The 21,620-nt window shown below is 37.0% G+C and overlaps 1 protein-coding gene across 1 annotated transcript in view; it reads left to right on the top strand.

Annotated features, from left to right (window-relative positions):
- The window catches only part of gabbr1a (gamma-aminobutyric acid (GABA) B receptor, 1a), a 113,909-nt gene that overhangs the window by 57,534 nt on the left and 34,755 nt on the right, over positions 1-21,620 (top strand). Inside the window, exons 8-15 of the mRNA XM_028471833.1 lie at positions 2,097-2,231; positions 8,301-8,471; positions 12,850-12,951; positions 13,119-13,184; positions 14,033-14,224; positions 17,942-18,187; positions 19,041-19,104; positions 19,874-19,951. Of these exons, the coding sequence (XP_028327634.1) occupies positions 2,097-2,231; positions 8,301-8,471; positions 12,850-12,951; positions 13,119-13,184; positions 14,033-14,224; positions 17,942-18,187; positions 19,041-19,104; positions 19,874-19,951 (1,054 nt within the window). The remainder of the gene's footprint in view (positions 1-2,096; positions 2,232-8,300; positions 8,472-12,849; positions 12,952-13,118; positions 13,185-14,032; positions 14,225-17,941; positions 18,188-19,040; positions 19,105-19,873; positions 19,952-21,620) is intronic.

Raw genomic sequence — 21,620 nt, 5'->3', positions numbered from 1 at the left:
TGATCAATAGTCATGTCAGCATTTACAATAACGACCAATCAGAGCATTAACAGGAAACAGCAAAGGGTTAGACTGGGTTTGTTGTTGTTTTGTGTTTTAATAATAACTAGTACAGTGCCCATCTGAAGTATGTATTCATATAGTGGGAGGGGCTTAAGTAGAGTTATCAATTATGTCCAAATGAGTATGTGTTTGAAGGATGGATGTACATAGAGGTGTAAATACTCTGTAGTGTATAAAGGCTTTATTTATGAGTGTAAAATAAAATAGTGTGTGATTTATCTGGTTTAATTCTATGAGATATGAATATGATAAATTAATAAAGTTTCTACCAAAGCAGTGGTTTAGGTAGAATCTGATAAAAGACATAAATTTGTACAAATAAAACTATTTATTATAGTATTTCAAAAAGAACAATTTATTTTTCAAAGAAACATGATTATAATATATATATATATATATATATATATATATATATATATATATATTTTTTTTTCAGTGTGATTTTGTTGATTTCTATTTGTTTATATTTTCCTGTCACTTTGGGTTAATTTTGTTGTTGTTTTAAAAGTGATTTTGTGTGTTTTTGTTGTAGTTTTGTGTTTTTGGAGTAATTTGTCTAATTTTCTTGCTGTTTTTTTTTTTTTTATTATTATTGTTCTGATATTTTTGTGTTTTTTTGTTGTTGTTTTTTGGTCATTTTTGGCTATTTCTGTGTGTTTTTGTTGTTTAAATGTGTGTTCTGTATCATTTTGTATATTTTTGTTGTCATTTTGTGGTTTTGGAATCATTTGTGCTTTGCATTTTTTTGTATTATTGTCCTGATTTATTTGTTGTTTTCCTGTCATTTTGTGTGTTTTTTTGTTATTGATTTGTGTGTCATGAATCCTTTTGTATTTTGTTTGTTTGGAGTAATTTTTGTGTATTTTCCCATTATTTTTGTTGTGTTTTTTTGAGTAATTTGGACGTATTGTCAGATATAGTTAGTTGTACTGTACCTGTGTCACTGGTGCCAAATTTCTATTTTTAGTGACAGGTCGACTTTAGTCTATTAAACATATAATTTATCACTTTAGTTAAAGTTCATTTCTCTGGTTTCCTGCAGACGTGTTTTTTCTAATCTGTCCATGAATTTAACCTGAACATGTTTCAGATTGAATTATCAAAACGCTGTGTTAACCTGCTGATATAATGAGTGGACAGCGCCGTCATTCCAGCTGATTCAGAGTTAATGGGAAACACGTCGATAGAGAACACCGCTCCATCACGTGTTCCTGGTCCCTCAGGTTGATTACCAGGAAAATCACAGCATTGCCTTAAAGACAGATTTACACACACTCATCTGGAGTGTGTGTGTGTGTGTGTGGATCGTGAGCCGTGTCAGGCCCAGTTAGTGTTGATGAGCCTGACGTGTGGGCGGCGGTCTGTTGGTCACATGGCTTATGGTGCGTTTAGTGACGGTTCCTGTAAGTGAAGCAGCAAAAACAACGACTAGTATTTGAATACAAAATAAATTAGAAATACAGTTCATTTTGTCTTGTTTTGAATAATATGTCAAGGTTTTCTATTTAGAAAACTTTTCAGGTAATTGACTTTGATCTCAACGGTCAACTGCCAGTATTCCTCAAAGGCATCTGCTGATCGCTTTTATATGCTTATATGGCACATCAAAGAAAACTGTAACACAAAATAAGTTATAATTTGATAATAATTTGTCACAGGCGATATTGCAATTTTCTATATTCCTATCCAGAAATCTCGATATATTGCCCAGCCCTAATCCTCTCTGATTGGTCAAGGTTGTTTACATTTGGTTGGATTTTAAAATGAGAAGTAAGAGGTTTGAGTTTCTATTCAAACCCAAACAGATAACCAGAGCAGGTGTTCTCAACCTTGGGGTCAGGACCCCATTTGAGGTCACGAGACACTGGGAGGAGGTCGTCAGATGCCTTCAATAAACTAAGAATATTTTCTGAATAATTTGAGCCATTTTATTCCTGCTTGTTTTGTGCGACGCTGACTCAGCTGTCTGTGATTGTGTGGTTGTGTCCTCACCGTGTAATTGTGTGTAATTGTGTGTATTTGTGTGTTCTCAGTGTGACCCTGGAGAAGCCACCAAGCTGCTCTATGACCTTCTCTACACTGAGCCAATCAAGATCGTCCTCATGCCAGGATGCAGCGGCGTCTCTACGTTGGTGGCTGAGGCCGCTCGGATGTGGAACCTCATAGTGGTACGTGGCCATACCATTTATATACCATTTATATATCATTTATATACCATTTATGTACCATTTATATACCATTTATATACCATTTATATACCATTTATATACCATTTATATATCATTTATATATCATTTATATACCATTTATATACCATTTATATATCATTTATATACCATTTATATACCATTTATGTACCATTTATGTACCATTTAAGTACCATTTATATATCATTTATATATCATTTATATATCATTTATATATCATTTATATACCATTTATATACCATTTAAATACCATTTATATATCATTTATATACCATTTATATACCATTTATGTACCATTTATGTACCATTTATATATCATTTATATACCATTTATATATCATTTATATACCATTTAAATACCATTTATATATCATTTATATACCATTTATATACCATTTAAATACCATTTATATATCATTTATATACCATTTAAATACCATTTATATATCATTTATATACCATTTATATACCATTTAAATACCATTTATATATCATTTATATACCATTTAAATACCATTTATATATCATTTATATACCATTTATATACCATTTAAATACCATTTATATATCATTTATATACCATTTAAATACCATTTATATATCATTTATATACCATTTATGTACCATTTATGTACCATTTATATACCATTTAAATACCATTTATATATCATTTATATACCATTTATATACCATTTAAATACCATTTATATATCATTTATATACCATTTATATACCATTTATGTACCATTTATATACCATTTATGTACCATTTATGTACCATTTATATATCATTTATATACCATTTATGTACCATTTATGTACCATTTATATACCATTTAAATACCATTTATATATCATTTATATATCATTTATATACCATTTAAATACCATTTATATACCATTTATGTACCATTTATGTACCATTTATATACCATTTATGTACCATTTATGTACCATTTATGTACCATTTATGTACCATTTATATATCATTTATATACCATTTATATACCATTTATGTACCATTTATATATCATTTATATATCATTTATATACCATTTATGTACCATTTATATATCATTTATATATCATTTATATATCATTTATGTACCATTTATGTACCATTTATATATCATTTATATATCATTTATATACCATTTATATATCATTTATATATCATTTATATATCATTTATGTACCATTTATATATCATTTATATATCATTTATATATCATTTATGTACCATTTATGTACCATTTATATATCATTTATATATCATTTAAATACCATTTATATACCATTTATGTACCATTTATATATCATTTATATACCATTTATATACCATTTATATACCATTTATGTACCATTTATATATCATTTATATATCATTTATATATCATTTATGTACCATTTATGTACCATTTATATATCATTTATATATCATTTAAATACCATTTATATATCATTTATATACCATTTATATATCATTTATGTACCATTTATATATCATTTATGTACCATTTATGTACCATTTATGTACCATTTATATATCATTTATATATCATTTATATATCATTTATGTACCATTTATGTACCATTTATATATCATTTATATATCATTTAAATACCATTTATATATCATTTATATACCATTTATATATCATTTATGTACCATTTATATATCATTTATGTACCATTTATGTACCATTTATGTACCATTTATGTACCATTTATATACCATTTATATATCATTTATATATCATTTATATATCATTTATATACCATTTAAATACCATTTATATACCATTTATATATCATTTATATATCATTTATATATCATTTAAACATGAAAGTTCAAACGTTAATGAATTTGTTCATATTTAACCTAAAGTCCGTGTAAAGCAAAATCTCACGGTTTCTTCTAAACACATTAAATAGGTCATAAATGTGTTCCTTAAAATACTAGTACAGTGCCCGTCTGAAATATGTATTCATATAGTGGGAGGAGCTTAAGTAGAGTTAATTATGACCAAATGAGTATGTGTTTGAAGGTTGTATGTACATAGAGTTATAAAGGCTTTATTCATGGGTGTAAAATAAAATAGTGTGTGTGATTTATCTGGTTTAATTATATGAGACATGAATATGATAAATGTTTGGTTTTTTTATTTTCTAATTTTTATATTTTTGTCGTTTGGTGTATTTTTATGTAATGTATGTTTTTTGGAGTCATTATGTGAACACACACACACACACACACACACACACACACACACACACACACACTCAGACGGTCCTGTAATTAATAGATAGATGTACAAATCCATTAAACCATTTATAATGTAATAGTGAAGCTATGGATTCACAAACTGTATTTCATATTTCTGTGTTCAGAATTTAATGGGCGGGTCAGAAATCATAGCTGCGTTACGTAACAGAGCCCTCATTAGCATAAACCCGCCCCTGCTGCTGAAGCACACCAAACTTCTGCGGCCTCCAGCGGGAACAAGTCGGCCCCTAGTCAACAACAAACCACACATCTGGACTCTGGGAATAAAACATTTTATATGAAATAAGCACTTTTTTGCACCAGGATTGTGTGTTTTGCCTCTAGCGAGCGCAGTTCTGACTTGGAGAGATGCACATATTGTGACTTGAGCAGAGCAGACCTTTGCGCTGACACCTTATTTGTCCCAATCCGAGCACTTTTAGAAGCACTAACGAGCCTCTTTCACACTGCTCTCTCCCATAGACACAGTACAAGGAGGCGGTGCCGTGATTCCAGTGCCTGTAACTGACACGCCCCCAGCGTCTCAGAACAAAGAAGTGCTTGTTTTTCTATGATTTTGAGAACTAATTTTTTATACTTAATGATTTTTTAATCTTTCAAACGTGTCTCAGTGGTCAATGACACGTGTTTTTGTGGTGTCACAAACTCATAACACACATTTATTTCTGCTTTACACAGACGTTAAGGTCAAAATGGAACTAGATGTTTGACACCCCTGCTGTAGAGGAATGTGTGTCTCTGTGAGGAAACCACAGACACGTGCACAGTTCGTCTTTCACTGTTTCTGAACCCTGTGTTTATGTGGAACAGCAGCTTAAAGCACTTGACAAACAAGCGGGCAGATGTTGGGGAGTGTGGGAGATTTTCAGCCTCGGACTGTCTGTGTCTGTCTCTGAGCTTGACGGCGTAAGCACTGATGCCTCAGGGCAGACACGGCTCTGAAGTGTGTGTGAGTGACAGAACTGATCCTCAGCATCCACCACTCAGCCAGAGCCAGACGCCACAACACAGAGGAGGAGGAGGAGCTGATGTGGCATCGGACAGTCATGAAGCTCTGAGTGCTGTAGAGGGAGTCGATCAGAAGACGCTCTTTTCCTTTGATCTGTGATTTGATCAGTGGTGCTGGTCTGTAGCGTCTGTTTACTGGTGTCAGTTTCACCCACAGCTTTGGCCTTTAGCTCCTCCTCTATCACCACGAGCTGACGCACCGTATTATTCCTCCTCTCCTCCCTCGTCCAACTGTAGATGATATTTATGGAAACTGTTTAAAACTTTGGGGTCATGAGACACTGGGAGGGGGTCGCCAGATTAGGAATGTGTGATTGTTTATCGTTCATGATTTATCATTAAAAACATTCTCACCGGTAAGAACATGTCATCCCACGAGGGGCATTTGTCCCTCAGTTTAGCCAAGAATGTCCCAAAAACCTTGTTTTACGGGACAAAACTGTCCCTGTTTGTTGTCAACAACCTATTATTCTCTGGAGGACAACGTTGTTTACAGAAGCTCTGCCGCAGAACCTCCACGGTGTGCACCACCAGCCCTCCCGTTCCCACCCCTCACACACACACAGACGGTGGTGTTCGTCACGGGTACCTGAAGCTGCCGTGCTGTGATACATCATGAACCACTACTGGGTTAAAACCAGATAAACATCAACAAAGTGAACCAATCCTAGTTCCTCCATCAGATCCACCCAAAGTTCCACAAACACGGGGACAGAGATGAACCTGTAGCAACCATTATGAACTGGAAACTCAACTAAAGCTAACTATGCTAAGCTAACACACCGACACACAGACTGGGCTAAGAGCTAATGCTAACCACTGCATATAAGAATAGACCAAATAAATAACACGTCTTACTGTCATAAAACCACAGAGAGCTTGGTGTATATTATTATATTAAAAACTGAAATTGGGAGCTAACTACGCAGTTGTGCAGAACTTCTTTTCTTCTTAACATTTTTAACACTTAACACTGCCTTAAGTAAAACCACAGAGAACCATAGATTAGCTTATGGTCAGATTTAACACTTGTATGGAAGAATAAAAACTAAACATGTCACACATTGTGTGAAATAAATGTATAATGTATAATATTAATGTCACTATTCATTCATCCCAACTTGTGAAACGCAATATATTTATTAATATTTCACGTGTTCACAGACTAAGCTGATCCCATTAGACTAATGTAACTATTGAGATTATTACACATAAATATACTGAATGATTAAATCATCAGCTTGATCGGGTTTAATTATAGGAAATCAGAGAAATATTTATCAATTATAATTTTATGTAATTCATTAGATATAATGTAAACTAGAAAAAAAATTGATTTGGCGATATATCGTGATATTAAGTCACTTTCTGTGCTTTTTGTGGTTTTAATGTTTTGGTTCTCCTGATCACCCACAATGCCGTGCGCTTTACGTCGTCTTTGACACTTTCTGTGTTTGCTCCGAGCTGAGAGCGTTTGTGTGTTGGATCTTGAATTTCAACCTTGGAAATATCCGTGTGTGCATTAAATGAGTCTCTGCTGTGATTGGCTGACAGTTCCATTAAAGCTGGTCACGCTGCTGCAGGTCTGTTCACACCTTCCATCCGTGACATAGAGCTTCCTGTTTCCTGTGGCTCCGCCTACCTGCGCTCACCCTCAGGTTTTGTTATAGCAGCAGACCCACATTTATACATCTATCATCCTCTACCCCCCCCTCCTGACCTGCTACGGGTCCCTGAACACATCCTCACTTCATTCAGACGAAGCCCGTGGATGTTTTTCTCCACGTGTGAATCTGTGACTAATTGGTGAAGGTTTCTCTCCATCCTTCACGACTTTCTGCGTCTTGGTGGAAATTTAAATCCAACTGCAGCTCGTAGAGCTTCAGTAACAGGGAGAGTAATTAGATGATTTTATCATTTGTTCAGTAATAATAACAGTGAACGTCTTCATTTCATACGATGGTTTTCATCTGAGCCGCCATTAAAAATATTAAAACTATTGAGTTTATCCACACACATCATGAACCAGAGGAATGATGGGATTTTAAATCACATGTGTCAAACTCAAGGCCCGGGGGCCAAATCTGGCCCTTTAGAGCAGGGGTTCTCAACCTAAGGGTCAGGGCCCAAATGTACTATTATTTGGACTATAGTATATAGAGATCTTAAAGATGTAAATTATTGTTTTAATCAGTAATAAAATTGATTAAAAGTGGCCAAAAATGGTGGAAAAGCGATTATAAAAACCACATAAACTGGTTAAAAGTTGTAAATTAGTGTTAAAAAATGTGTCAGTATTGGAACAATTAGTTTAAACTGGTAAATAATGGGCATGACAAATGATGAATGTGGTTAAATTGGCAACAAAATAATCATGAAATCTGGTGAAAAGAGGTTAAAAGTGACAATAATGGGTCAATATATGTGACATTAGGTGTAAAAGTGGTAGAAATGGAAATTTTACTTTGATATTCGGAACTGTTTTGACTGTCAACTGTCAGTCTTCCTCAGAGGAATCTGCTAATCACTTTGATGTTTTTATGAGTTCTATCTGTGTGTGTTAGTGTGTTGACTGTGTATGTGTGTGGCCTGGTGTCGGATTGTGTTAAAGTCGGCATTTTTGCTGCGTTCACATAAAACCACATGGTGTGTTTGTGTGAAGCTGGAGTTGTGTAGTTTTTGTTGGATGTGGTTTTCCTCCTCCTCTTCCTCCTCTTCCTCCTCTTCCTCTCCAGCTCTCCTACGGCTCCAGTTCTCCAGCTCTCTCCAACCGTCAGCGTTTCCCCACGTTCTTCAGAACTCATCCGTCCGCCACGCTCCACAACCCCACCCGGGTTCAGCTCTTCCAGAAGTGGAAGTGGACGCGTATCGCCACCATCCAACAAACCACAGAGGTCTTCACTTCGGTCAGTGTTTGTAACTATGAACTTATTCCACTTCAGATCTCATCTGTGTTTGATGTCAGACTGTAGAGGTGCTTGTTTGTGAACATTTTTGCTTATTTTTACCATTTTTCTGCAACTACACCAAACTCACCATATTTTAACCTATTTTCATGACTTTTTCTTGCCATATTTGTGCTACATTACTCCTGATACTTCTACATCGCATTTCAATGCCTTTACTGCAGTTTTTTCCACTTTCCAGACATTTTCAGCTCAACCCATTTCTGCCACTTTTAAGCCAATATTGACACTTTTTACCACTTTTTCTCTCCGTTTTTACCCACTCTAATTTGCAACTTTTAACCAATTTCTATGGTTTTAAAATAATCCAATTTCACCACCTTTTCCACCATTTTTTTGTCACTTTCAACCCATTTTATTTCTGATAAAAAAACAAGGATTTACATGAAATGAGATTTTAAAAACCACAGAAATTGGTTAAAAGTTGCAAATTAAAGTAGGTGAAAACAGAGAGAAAAAGTGGTAAAAAGTGTCAATATCAGAACAATTAGTTTAAACTGGTAAATAATGGACATGACAAATGGTGAATGTGGTTAAATTGGCAAAAATAATCATGAAATCTGGTGAAAAAAAGTTAAAATGACAATAATAGGTCAACATATGTGACATTAGGTGTAAAAGTGGTAGAAATGGTTTATAAGTGCTGAACATGTCTGGAAAGTGAAAAAATGTGTAGAAAAGTCATTAAAATGTGATGTAGAAGTGTCAGAAATGTAGCAAAAATACATTAAAAGGAGCAAAAATGAAAATAGGTTAAAATATGGTGAGTTTGGTGGAGTTGCAGAAAATGGGTAAAAATAAGCAAAAAGGGGCTCAAATTGTTCAGAAAATATTCTTAATTTCTTGGTGACCCCCTACAGTGTCTCACAACCGCAAATTGGGTCTTTATGCCAAGGTTGAGAGCCCTTGTCTTAAAGGACTGATGGTTTTGCTGCTGATTCCTCTCATATTTAAACATGCAGACAGTGTCTTTTCTCCCCCTCAGTCACAGTTGGAAGCTTCTTTCTGAAATATTCTTTTTGTTCTGACTCTTAAATCTTCACCTGAAAGAGTCAGATTTTTAAAGTTGCAGAGACGTGTTGTTGTGGTGTTCTGACGGTTCATGTTTAGTAGTTGGAGCACTTCTTCCTCTCCTGTTTAAACATGCAGGCAGTGTCTTCCTCCTCCGTCACAGTTGGAAGTATTTCTGAAATATGTAAACGTCTCCTCTCTCTCGCTTTTCTTTTCCACCTAAACCAGGGGCGTCCAACTCATTTTAGTTCAGGGGCCAAATACGGAACAATTTGATCTCCAGTGGGCCACAGATTTTATGCTGGAAAACAAGTCATTTCAACATTATTGTTCCCTAATTGTCACTTCACCATATGCATAAAATACTAAATATGTAAGAAACCAACTATATCTAAGCAATAAGTCACAGATATCAGTCCCAACAGGATCTACATTTACATTTCCTAGATTTTGTGACCAATTTTTTTAATTAAGCAAAATATTATGACATAATTTAAGGAAAAGTTTTCAACAGTTTAACATTAAAAATGACTGTAATCATGTGATATAAGCACCTGTAAATATTGTTGAGTTTCATTTACACAATGTGTTGGATGCTTCAAAGGGCCGGATTTGGCTCTTAATGGACACTTCACTCCCAGCTGGTCTGGCTCACTGGTGCACCACATCCCCATAGCCAACCCTCCAGAGGTTGGATGGTGGGGCTGGGGGTGGAGGAGGCTGCCGTTGTGCTACTACGTAGTGGCGTGGGGGCGGCACTCCCACCTCAAGTTGACCTACCAATTCCTCCAATTTTAATCACACCTCAACAGACCACCCCCCACAGAGGGCGACCACCATTTCCACCCTCCAGAGCTATTGCACCACATACACATATATACACAAAGGTTGGATGGGGGCACCACTCCCCTCCATCCCCTATTTTTTTATTGCAACTCATACATTCACTAAACACACATTCACACAGAGGATAGAGGATGGTGCCTCTCCCCAATGGAGAGGCACCATAACAAAATGGTGGGTAGACTCACACTGTGGGGCCTGTCGGGTGGGGGCCCGGCCCCCCTGTTGATGGCTGGGCCACCGTGTAGAATACAATAACATCAGGATGGTGCGGTCGGGCTTGGCTTGGTGCTTGTCTTGCCCCCGGTTGCCTTGGGGGCGGTCCCTGCGGTGTGCGGGCCCGGAGCTGCCTGCTGCGCTGGTGTGGGTGGGGGGCCTTGGGGGTCGGTGGTGGGGTGCACTGGGTCCTCGGCTTCTTGAGGCTTTCTCGGGTGTGTATGTATGTAGGAGCGGTGGCTGCCTCTCAGCTTGGGATCTCGGGGGTGTCTGGGGGGTTTCTCAGCCATGGTGGGGGTGGCCTGGGGCTCCCTGGCCCCCACTCTCTCTGCTAGCCTGGCTACATCATCAGGTCCAGTTTACAGTAGTGGTTCTTACACATACACTGGTCTATGATACACTGACATGTCTTAGACTGTAGATAAAACTGGGCTTAACTTTAGACACGTTGATCCTAAATACCAGTTTTAGGTTTTATCTCTCACTCCTTCTCTCTGTCTACAGACACCACCATTAGACCTAAGCTACACACTGGTCACCTGACTGGATTGATTACACAACACAATAAACACAATATACACAACTATAACTACACATCTCACTTTAAAATAATCAACTCTTCTCCAACCTTTACATTTACTACCCTGAATCTCTCCTCCCTGTTCCCTTCCTTCCTTTGGTCGACCAGATTTATTAAATATGTAGGGACTTTGACTTTCAATTTCAGCATTAAAAGTTGTTCATTATTTGCAAAATAATAAAATTACAATTGTGCCATTTTAATACTGTAGTCTACTGATATATTTTGTAAGTAAACAGGCTTTTTTTCTGTTAACTCTCACTGCTGTAAATGAAGTATATGACACAACGCTGCATGTGCTGCATCAACCTGACTCTCATACACACACACACACGTACAGACAGACACACACACACACACACACACACACACACACACACACACACACACACACACACTATCTGCTGTGCAAAAATGATCCAGATTTGACAAAATAAAGGATTACATTCAAGACCGAAGCAAATATGACTCTACAGGGTCACTGGTGTGTGAAACTAAATCAGGGCAGATACCACAGACTCCTCCTGGCTGAGAAGCCACTCCTCTGCGTCCCTACCATCCACGCCCACAGAGCGCATCTTCTTCAAAGCGTTATTAATGCTCATTTCTGATTTTTTGTTTGTCACATGACCATTTAAAATGTGACCTGTATCAGACTCCAGTGTGAATTGTCATGTTTGGTTTTGTGCAGCAGAGCCGGAGAATGAATGATCAGGTGGAGGACGAGGGGAAAAAAAGAGAAACAAATATTGTGTTTTGGTTTTTGGTGGTTCAAGCATTTATGATATGATCCTTATTCGAGCTTTGGCCCAAACGTGAAACTGAAACCTACAGGTTTGACAGACATCAGGTATTTATATCAGAGCCCAACCCGAAACCTACATTTAAAACCTATTTTTTCATCATACAAATGACATATTTATTTCATTTCATTTTTCATTTTATTATTTATTTCATTCATTAAAAAAAAATGCAACAACAGCATTTAGACGAATGAAAAGGAGCAGAAAGAAGTAAAAATTTATAATGTCTGCCCCTATCAACACAAAATTATTTACAGTTCCAGTTCATTTGAGCTGTCTATGTTTGTTTTAGTGGTAAACTTTTATTAACACTTAATAACAACTGTTAATGTCATCATCAGATCAGCGTATGAGGAAACAAGTGCACGTCAAACACACACGCTATAGATGGTTTTATTTACATAATCCACGTATCAAATATAAGGATAATCCATGTTCTTGTGAAGAAAAATGATTGATTCAACAGTGGATGCTCCAAGCGTGTCTTAATTCTGTCTCTGCTCCAATCAGAGGACAGTTCACTGACAGCTGCAACACGCCACCTTTTTTTTAATTTTATTATTTATTTTTTTCGACTTATCGCTACCTGTGCCATAGTTTTGGTCGACCAACCATTTCCTTGGTTGACTACAGCCCTAAAAAACAGAAATATGATGAAAACCTTCTATTTATTTATTGTTAGGTCTGGAGTTGTTGAAAGATCTGACGTGAAAAAAAGTGGGAAAATGATTATATATGACATTGTTAAACATGCAGGTGGTGTCTTTCCTCGGTCACAGTCTCTGTCTAATGAGATGCGTCTGTAACCTCCACCTGTCTTCCTCTTCCTTTTCCTCTTCCTCTTCCTCTTCCTTTCATCTCCCAGACGCTGGACGACCTGGAGGAGAGGACGAAGGAGGCGGGGATAGAGATCAGCGTTCGTCAGAGCTTCCTCACAGACCCGGCTGTCGCTGTCAAAAACCTCAAGGTGCTTTGATCACACATTCCTCCTCAGCTGTTGCCCTTCATCTCCTGCTTTGATCACATGGCTGCATGCTAATTAGCACACGGCGGCGTCCTGTGATGCAGCAGAACCGTTAATCATTGTGAGCTTTTTCTCGCTTTGTTTGTGTAACCGTTGTGTGTGTTTTGCAGCGTCAGGACGCACGTATCATCGTGGGTTTGTTCTATGAGACTGAAGCTAGGAAGGTGTTCTGTGAGGTGGGTACATTATGCTAGTCATATTAGCTACGTAGCTTTAAAGGAATTTTATTCTAACTTCATTCATTACTGAAGGTTTTGTATTATTGAACAACATGGTTAGAATATTTTAATAGTATGAAGGAATACAGAGGATTTTATTCTGAAGGAAAAACAAAAACAGAGAAGAAAATATTTACAGATATCGTTACAAAATCAAGCAAAGTAAAAGTGGAACTTGTTTAACTTATTGAGTTTTTACAACTTTCCTGTTGATTTAAACATAAACATCACATTCTATATATACGTCCCCCCCAAAAAATAAATAATGGAATAATAATGAAATTAAACTGTATGCATATATAAACACATACATAATAATAATAGTAAAACAACACAATTATGTCAGACAAACAGGTAACCAAAGATAAAGTAGAACCAGTGGAAATACACAGAAATAATACATACATTTCATATTTACCAATCTTTATGAAATTTGACTAAGTTCTTTTAGGTTGGTTCCTCAGTTATCCCACCAAGTTTCATCTCTATTGAATCCAGAATGCAGATTTCAGCACCATTTTTAGGAAAAAAAATGGTTTTGGTCACGACCCACTTTTTTTACAATTTCACCAACTAAATTTAGCCGTTGAAAACACACATAATATTTACAGTGTGGAAATTTCCTGTTCTACTGAATGACACATTATTGACTTATACTGAACTGAATTCAATTATCTAATAAGATCTTTTTTGTTTTCTAATATCAAATCAAAAGTTGTCGGGAATCCTTTTGTTCATGCTTTTATTTTGAAGGGCTAATACAATCTCTTCCCTGCAGTAATGCATCACTTCCTCCTTCCTGTCAGGTGTTCAAAGAGAAACTCTACGGTAAGAAGTACGTGTGGTTCCTGATTGGCTGGTACGCTGACAACTGGTTCAAGATCAAAGACCCTGCGATCAACTGCACGGTGGAGAACATGACGGAGGCCGTGGAGGGTCATGTGACCACAGAGATCGTCATGCTGAACCCCGAGACCGTGAGAGGAATTTCTAACATGGTGAGTGTATATAATTATACAGAATATATTCATCTATTGGGCGCTGATTGTAAAGTAACACATGCTAAAATAAACATTTAGCAACAACCCATATTTAAAAATGCATGTGAATTTTTTTCTTGTAAAAATATAATGTTAAATCTAAATCTAAATGTCACATTTAAATCTAAATGTTTACTCTAAATGTTGGATTTAAATCTAAATGTTAAATCTAAATGTTACATTTAAATCTAAATGTTACATTTAAATCTAAATGTTACATTTAAATCTAAATGTTTAATCTAAATGTTACCTTTAAATCTAAATGTTTAATCTAAATGTTACATTTAAATCTAAATGTTAAATCTAAATGTTACATTTAAATCTAAATGTTACATTTAAATCTAAATGTTACATTTAAATCTAAATGTTTAATCTAAATGTTACCTTTAAATCTAAATGTTTAATCTAAATGTTACATTTAAATCTAAATGTTAAATCTAAATGTTACAGTTACAGATTTAACATTCAAATTTAAATGTTACAGGCAGTGGGGCCGTATGACATCATCAATCACATGATTTCAACATGGAGGAACACAGGCTCTAAAACTATAAAGTAGTCCTATTTTTAAAAGACAAAAAAAGAATATATGGTTCATAATAATAATGTGTTTAGTTAGACATAGAGTTAGACATAGATCTACTAATAAAGACATTTAGAAAGTTTTAGGACAAATGCAGACCTGGGAAGAATAATAAAAAAAATGAAATATTAAATGTTCTTTTTTGCTCTAAAATAAAGATTCATTGAAAACTCAAAGACGAAGCAGCAGCAGCATCAATAATAGTCGCCTATTTTTGGTTTTTCTGACTCATTCGGTTCCGTTCGGCTCGGATCTGTCCTTAAAGGGAATGATTCCCATGAGATGGAGTTATTTCCGTAAAGCTGTGGCGTTGACGCGTGCTTCGTTGAACTGTACGACATAAATCAGAGTTATATTCAACGCTAGGGCTGAACGCGACATGGACGGTTTCCTCCCAAACATCTTCTTTTAGAATATTCCGTGACTTCCTCCGTCCTTTTCTTTTGTCTTTGCGTCTCCTTTTCTGTGACCTTCCTCCTCCTCCTCCTCCTCCTCCTCCTCCTCCTCCTCCTCTTCTCTTCATCAGCAGCTGTTTATATTCATGCAGCACCTGCCACTACCTGCTGATTTAGCTGTTGATGTGCTGCTCGGCGGGAGACGGGAATTACATCCAGGGCCCGAGCTGCTGTTTCTCTATTCAAATTCAATTTCCAACTTGGAGATTGGCACATTTCTCTGAGATAAAACCAACGCTGCTGCAGCCGTCAGCCCGTTTCCAGCGGGTCACATTTTAAATGCCAAGACGCGGAGGAGGAATTTCAATCAGAGGAATTTGACATAAGTGAGTTAAAGGTGTTTGTCTGGAATCAACCTCAGGGACACTTTGATAAATGGAAGCAATAATCAGCCTCTTCACACGCAGCAACAGGCACTGGTTGGACTGTTTAAAGCAGTGGTTCTCAACCTTTTCAGACCACGACCCCCAAAATAAAGGTCCCAGAGAGCGGGGACCCTTCAAAATAAAGGTCTCAGAGAGCAGGGACCCTCCAAAATAAAGGTCCCAGAGAGCGGGGACCCTTCAAAATAATGGTCCCAGAGAGCGGGGACCCTTCAAAATAATGGTCTCAGAGAGCGGGGACCCCCACTGTAGATGAAGGTGGTTGAACACAGACATGAACATTGAAGAACAGTCATGTGGAGACAGGACCGTCTATAAGGGGGAATAAAAAGCCACAATCTTCACTGAAATAAGTTGAAACTGTCAAAATTAATAATAGAACAAAATTCACTGATTTCTTTTGAATGAAGGTTTAACAGTGTTATTTTAAACAAGTTTAGATGAACTATGGAACGCCTCAGTCAAATGACTCAGCTCCACTGCGTAAAAAAAGGCTCATACGGAGTAATGGGCTCCATTCATATATTGGTATGTGTCAATGATTCGCTATCACGTCGTTATGTTTGACTCACAAATAAATGCGAAAACGACTTTAATGGGAATTGCCAAAAAGGGGGGTGGGCCCTCGGGCCCCTAATCGAATTATGCGAGGCATAATCATAACCTACGTTGAATTACCTTTGAAACGATATATCACCGACTATGTTCCTTTAAACCTGGACATTACTGGAAATGGGAGGTGGGCCCCCAGGCCCCATTTAAAAAAAAAGGACTTTGAGTATCTCATCATATTAATTCATAGAGTATCCATGCCAAACCATTCTGATCTAATGAGAACTAACGGAGGAGGAGTCATTTCAAAAATGGCGCTTCTGTGACACATACAGAGTAATGGGCCCCATTCATATATTGGTATGTGTCAATGATTCGGTACCACCAACCGTCATAATGCTTGACTCACAAATAAATGAGAAATTGAGTTTTGTTTTTTTCTCTTTGGGGCCCACGCTGGGCCCCAAAGAGAAAATCGGGCTCTGAGCATCGTTGCGTATATTTTAACTAGTGTACACAACAAGAAGAACAAAGAGAGGGGTGTTAGGAGTCCGGTAGCTCCGCCCTAAAAACACAATAATGAAATTGGCCTGGACAAAAATGATGGTACCTTTAACTTAATTATTTGTTGCACAACCTTTTGAGGAAATCACTGCGATCAATCGATTTCTGTAATTCTCAATGAGACGTTTGTACCTGTCGACAGGTATTTTGTTCCACTCCTCATGAGCAGATCGGTCTCAGGTTTGAGGGGTATCTTCTCCAGACGACTGCACGTTTCATCTCCTTTCACAAATGTTCAGTAAGATTCAGATCAGGCCTCTTAGAGGGCCACGTCAGAATAGTTGTTTTGTTTTGTTTTAAAAACCACAGAAATTGGTTAAAATTTACTAATTTAAGTTGGAAAAATCCTGGTAAACTGGTAAAAAGTGTTGATATTGGCCTAAAAATGGAACAATTAGTTTAAACTGGCAAATAATGTACATGACAAATTATGAATGTGATTAAATTGGCAAAAAATAATCATGAAATCTGGTGAAAAGAGGTTAAATGACAATAATGGGTCAATATACAGTATGTGACATTAGGTGTAAAAGTGGTAGAAATGGTTTATAAGTGATGAACATGTCTGGAAAGTGGAAAAAATGTGAAGAAAAGTCATTAAAATGTGATGTAGATGTGTCAGAAATAGGAGAAATGTAGCAAAAATACATTAAAATAATGCAAAATGACAACAAATATATGAAATTACAGTAAATAACAGCAAAAGTATACAAAACAAAAAAGGACTCTGTGAACCTATAGTACTGTAACTAAAGAACGAATGTGTCACAATGAACTAGACAACAACAAACAGAATGAGAAGAACACAAAATATTAAAATATTAAGATTAAAAACACTTTGTTGTTTCCTGTGTTAACGTTCTGACTGCTCATTATTCTAATGCTAACATGAATGTTGATCATGTGACCCTCTGATCAAACATACACATTTTTATGGCCCTGCTGTAATAATAGTCATGGAAGATTCCATTAATATCATAAGGAGGAGATTCGGATCAATAAATTGATTCTAGATCAGTTTAAATAATGTTTATTATTTTATATTTATACATTTATATTTCTCACATTTTGCCACATTTAAAAAACTCCTATTTCATATTTAATAACTGATGATCTTTATGAACTTTATGACTTCCAGACTTCTCAGGAGTTCATCTCTGCCCTGATGTCCCGCCTGGGGGGGAAGAATCCAGAGGAGACGGGGGGGTTCCAGGAGGCCCCGCTGGCCTACGACGCTGTGTGGGCTCTGGCTTTGGCCCTCAATAAGACCGTGGCCCCTCTGAAGGCCAGGGGCCGACGCCTGGAGGACTTTAACTACAACACCCACGACATCACGGCTGAGATCTACAGGGCCATGAACACCTCATCCTTTGAGGGGGTGTCGGTGAGGGACACACACACACACACACACACACACACGTTTAGTTAATGTTCCTCCTGTTCTCTTTAGTGAAGCAGGTTCTAAAGTGTGATTTAATCGTCCTTGAAAGGTTAGATTAGAGATAATTCCCTTTTTGGCGTGTGGTTATCACACTTTAGTCCAAACCAATAAAGTCACTGTCGTTTTTCATAAATTCAGGATAAATATGCACCAATTTTTCATCATCAAGGCTTTGTTATTAATGGATGATGATGATGATGTCACATTTAACAGCTCATGGAGAGAAGGTGGAGGCTTCCATTATGGCTCAGAGATCATGTCAGACACGAGTGATCATCAATAATCATAATAATAATAACAGCAAACATTAGTAAACCAAAGACGTTCACACTAAAGACTGAATCACAAAAGCAGAAAACTCCATGTCAATGGAAATAGGAAAATCCACAAAATGTAAAAGAATACACTAAATAACAACAAAAATACTGCAAACTACACTAAATTATTTGTTTTTAGAGTCATTTTGTGTAGTTTTGTTGATGTGTTGAAGTTTTTGTTGTGTATCTCTGATCGTATTGTGTAGTTTTTGTTGTCATTTTGTGCATTCGTTAGTTATTATTATTATATTATTCTGTGTATTTTGTTGGTTTCTATACTCCTTTAATCCTCTTTAATGACACTTTTTGGAGGATTGTTTTTTTTGGGGCCGCATTTAATGAAACAGAGGGCCGTGTGTGGCCCCTGGACCACCAGTTGTCTATCAGTGCTGTGTGCTAACAAACAAACAGTTTATTGACAGTTAGTGAATGCATGTCCTCTTCCTCTTCCTCTTCCTCTTCCTCTTCCTGTGTTTCAGGGTCAGGTGGTGTTTGACGCCCAGGGCTCCAGGATGGCCATGACGCTCATCGAGCAGTTGCAAGGTAGCCCTGCCCACTCCCGTAGCCCCGCCCACTCACTGAGTGACATCACATTATCCACCGTCTCTTTCTTAGGCCGTCCTTCATCCAAACACACACCTACACACACACACACACACATATATGTATATTTTGTGTATTTTTCTTTCCTTTTTCTGTGTTTATCTTTTGTTTTTTTAATTTTTTGAGTCATTTTATGTATTTTCTTTTTTTTTGTACCTTTGTTTTATTCATTTTGCTCTGTGGGTGATTTGTGGTCACCTCACGTTTCACTCTTTACTCATTCTTTTCTCTGTGTGTGTGTGTGTGTGTGTGTCTATGATACATGTTCTCCTTCTCTTTTTTAAAGGCTGAGCCCCTCTTTAGCTCTCATACCTCATGTCTCTCAGGGCTCAGTGGGGAGGTGTGCCCCCCCCCAGGCCATCCTCTGATTGGCTGCTAGCTTTGGTTTGAAGTTGTTTCTGCTAACATCTTCCTATTTGTCACCAGTAACTGAGTCTAAGGTGGAGGATTAGTTTCTAAAGGATGTATAATCCCGCCCTCTCATATACTTCCTGTTGTGGTTTGGAGGTAATTTGACGTCCAGTGTGGGGACCTGATTAGTATTCCTGCTCAACGCTCCACATCGTCCCCTCAGTGCCTCATTGTTGCTCCTCCACCCTCACATTATGATTAAACGCCACAGTTTGAATATGAATGTCTCTGAATATGGGAATTAATTAGAATAGCAGCACTAATTAAACGTCTTCTTTTGTCTCACTCTGACACACAGGAGGAAGCTACAAGAAGATCGGTTACTATGACAGCTCTCAGAAGAACCTGTCCTGGTTTGGGAACGACGTGTGGATTGGTGAGTGCGTGTACGTGTGTGTGCGTGTGTGTGTGTCACGTGTTCTCAGCCCAGTTTAGCCCCTTTCCTCTAAATGACGGTAATCATGGCGGTTTCTCCTCTAACTGCTACTTTGGGTGAAGCTTGTAATTCACACAGATGAACACGCCCTCTCCGTTCAGCACGAGTTAAATGAGACATGTGACACACACGTAAAGCTAACACATGTGTGTGTTAGCTTTACGTGTGTTTCAAACATCCAAAACAAATCAAAACCTCTTCCAGCAACTCTTTATCACACAAAGCGACTAGCTACAGATGTAGCCACTTTTCCTGCTGATATTCAATACTTTTTCAGATGAAATCATGGACAGTTTTTGTTGATCAATGAGCAGCAAACCGTAATGATTTGATACTTGATACAAAATTATTTCAAAAAGACAAAAAAAAAGAAAGATAAAAAACACAATTTGATTTAAGGGGACATATGATGCTAAATCCACTTTTTTAGCCCAAACAGAGCACTTCAGTAACTGTAAATAACGCTAAAAAGTGTGATGATAAGACGTCCCTGTCATTGTTTTGTTAGCATTAGCAGTTGCACCGTCTTCATATGTTAGCGCTGTGTGCTCGTTTTAGATCCTTGATGATATGGCCTACGTGATTTAATTTAAGTCTAAAGTTTTCATTAGTCATTTCATTTTGATGTTTTTGTCTTTGAAAAGACTGTATTAAAATGCATTTGGTGACGTTAGCTTGGCGCTAGCGTTAGCTCGGTGCTTGTGTTAGCTCACTTGTTAGGGTTCTGCAGGTTCATCATCTTCATTTTCATGTCGCTCCACTGGGTCAGACTCTGGCTGGAACATGTAAGGCTGGATGGACAAGTCTAACGTTGTTGACATTTTATAAATAACCTCTGAATAAAAAGTTTATGCTCCGCTACATAGCCGTATCTCTTCTATCAAACTACAAAAATGGCCGAGCAGGGTGGAGTTGAACTGAGTGTCACCTGAAGAGGGGGCGGGGTATGAAGTGTCTCATTTGCATTTAAAGAGACAGCACCAAAACGAGTCGCTCTCAGAAACACATCAGAAAAGGGTAGAAAAGGGGTGGAGCTATAATAATGAGGAATTCAGACCCAAGCATTGCAGTTCTGCTTTATATAGACCACAACTGTATGATTTATATGTAAAAAGGAAGGATTTAAAAGCATGATATGTCTCCTTTAAAAAAACGACGACACACAAAAGTAAAGAAAAATACCCAAAATATACCAAAAGCCTCCAAAAACACAGTTAACTACACAAAGTGTGTCTAAACACACAGGACAACAACTAAAATACACAAAATGACGCCGAAAAGACTCAAAACCACAACGAAAAATGTAAAAAATGATTTTGAAAAGACAAAGAATTGAAAAAAAAAACAAAAAAAACACACAAGTTGATTTAAAAAACAACAAATATACACAAAATAAAATAAAAATACACAATATCAAAAAAAAAAAAAAACAACTTATTTTTGTGTAAGTGCTGTGAGTATTTTGTGTATTTTTGTCATTTTGTGTGTTTTTAGAGTCGACTTGTGTATTTGTTTTTGGCGCCACAGACAAACTGAGACCAAGGGCCACATGTGGCCCCCAGGCCACAGGTTGCCTATGTCTGATCTTAATGGTTTTGTTCCCAAACGT

This window comes from Gouania willdenowi, chromosome 16, assembly GCF_900634775.1.
Source record: "Gouania willdenowi chromosome 16, fGouWil2.1, whole genome shotgun sequence".
Classification (NCBI taxonomy): domain Eukaryota; kingdom Metazoa; phylum Chordata; class Actinopteri; order Blenniiformes; family Gobiesocidae; genus Gouania; species Gouania willdenowi.
This window is presented reverse-complemented; position numbering and strand designations above follow the sequence as displayed.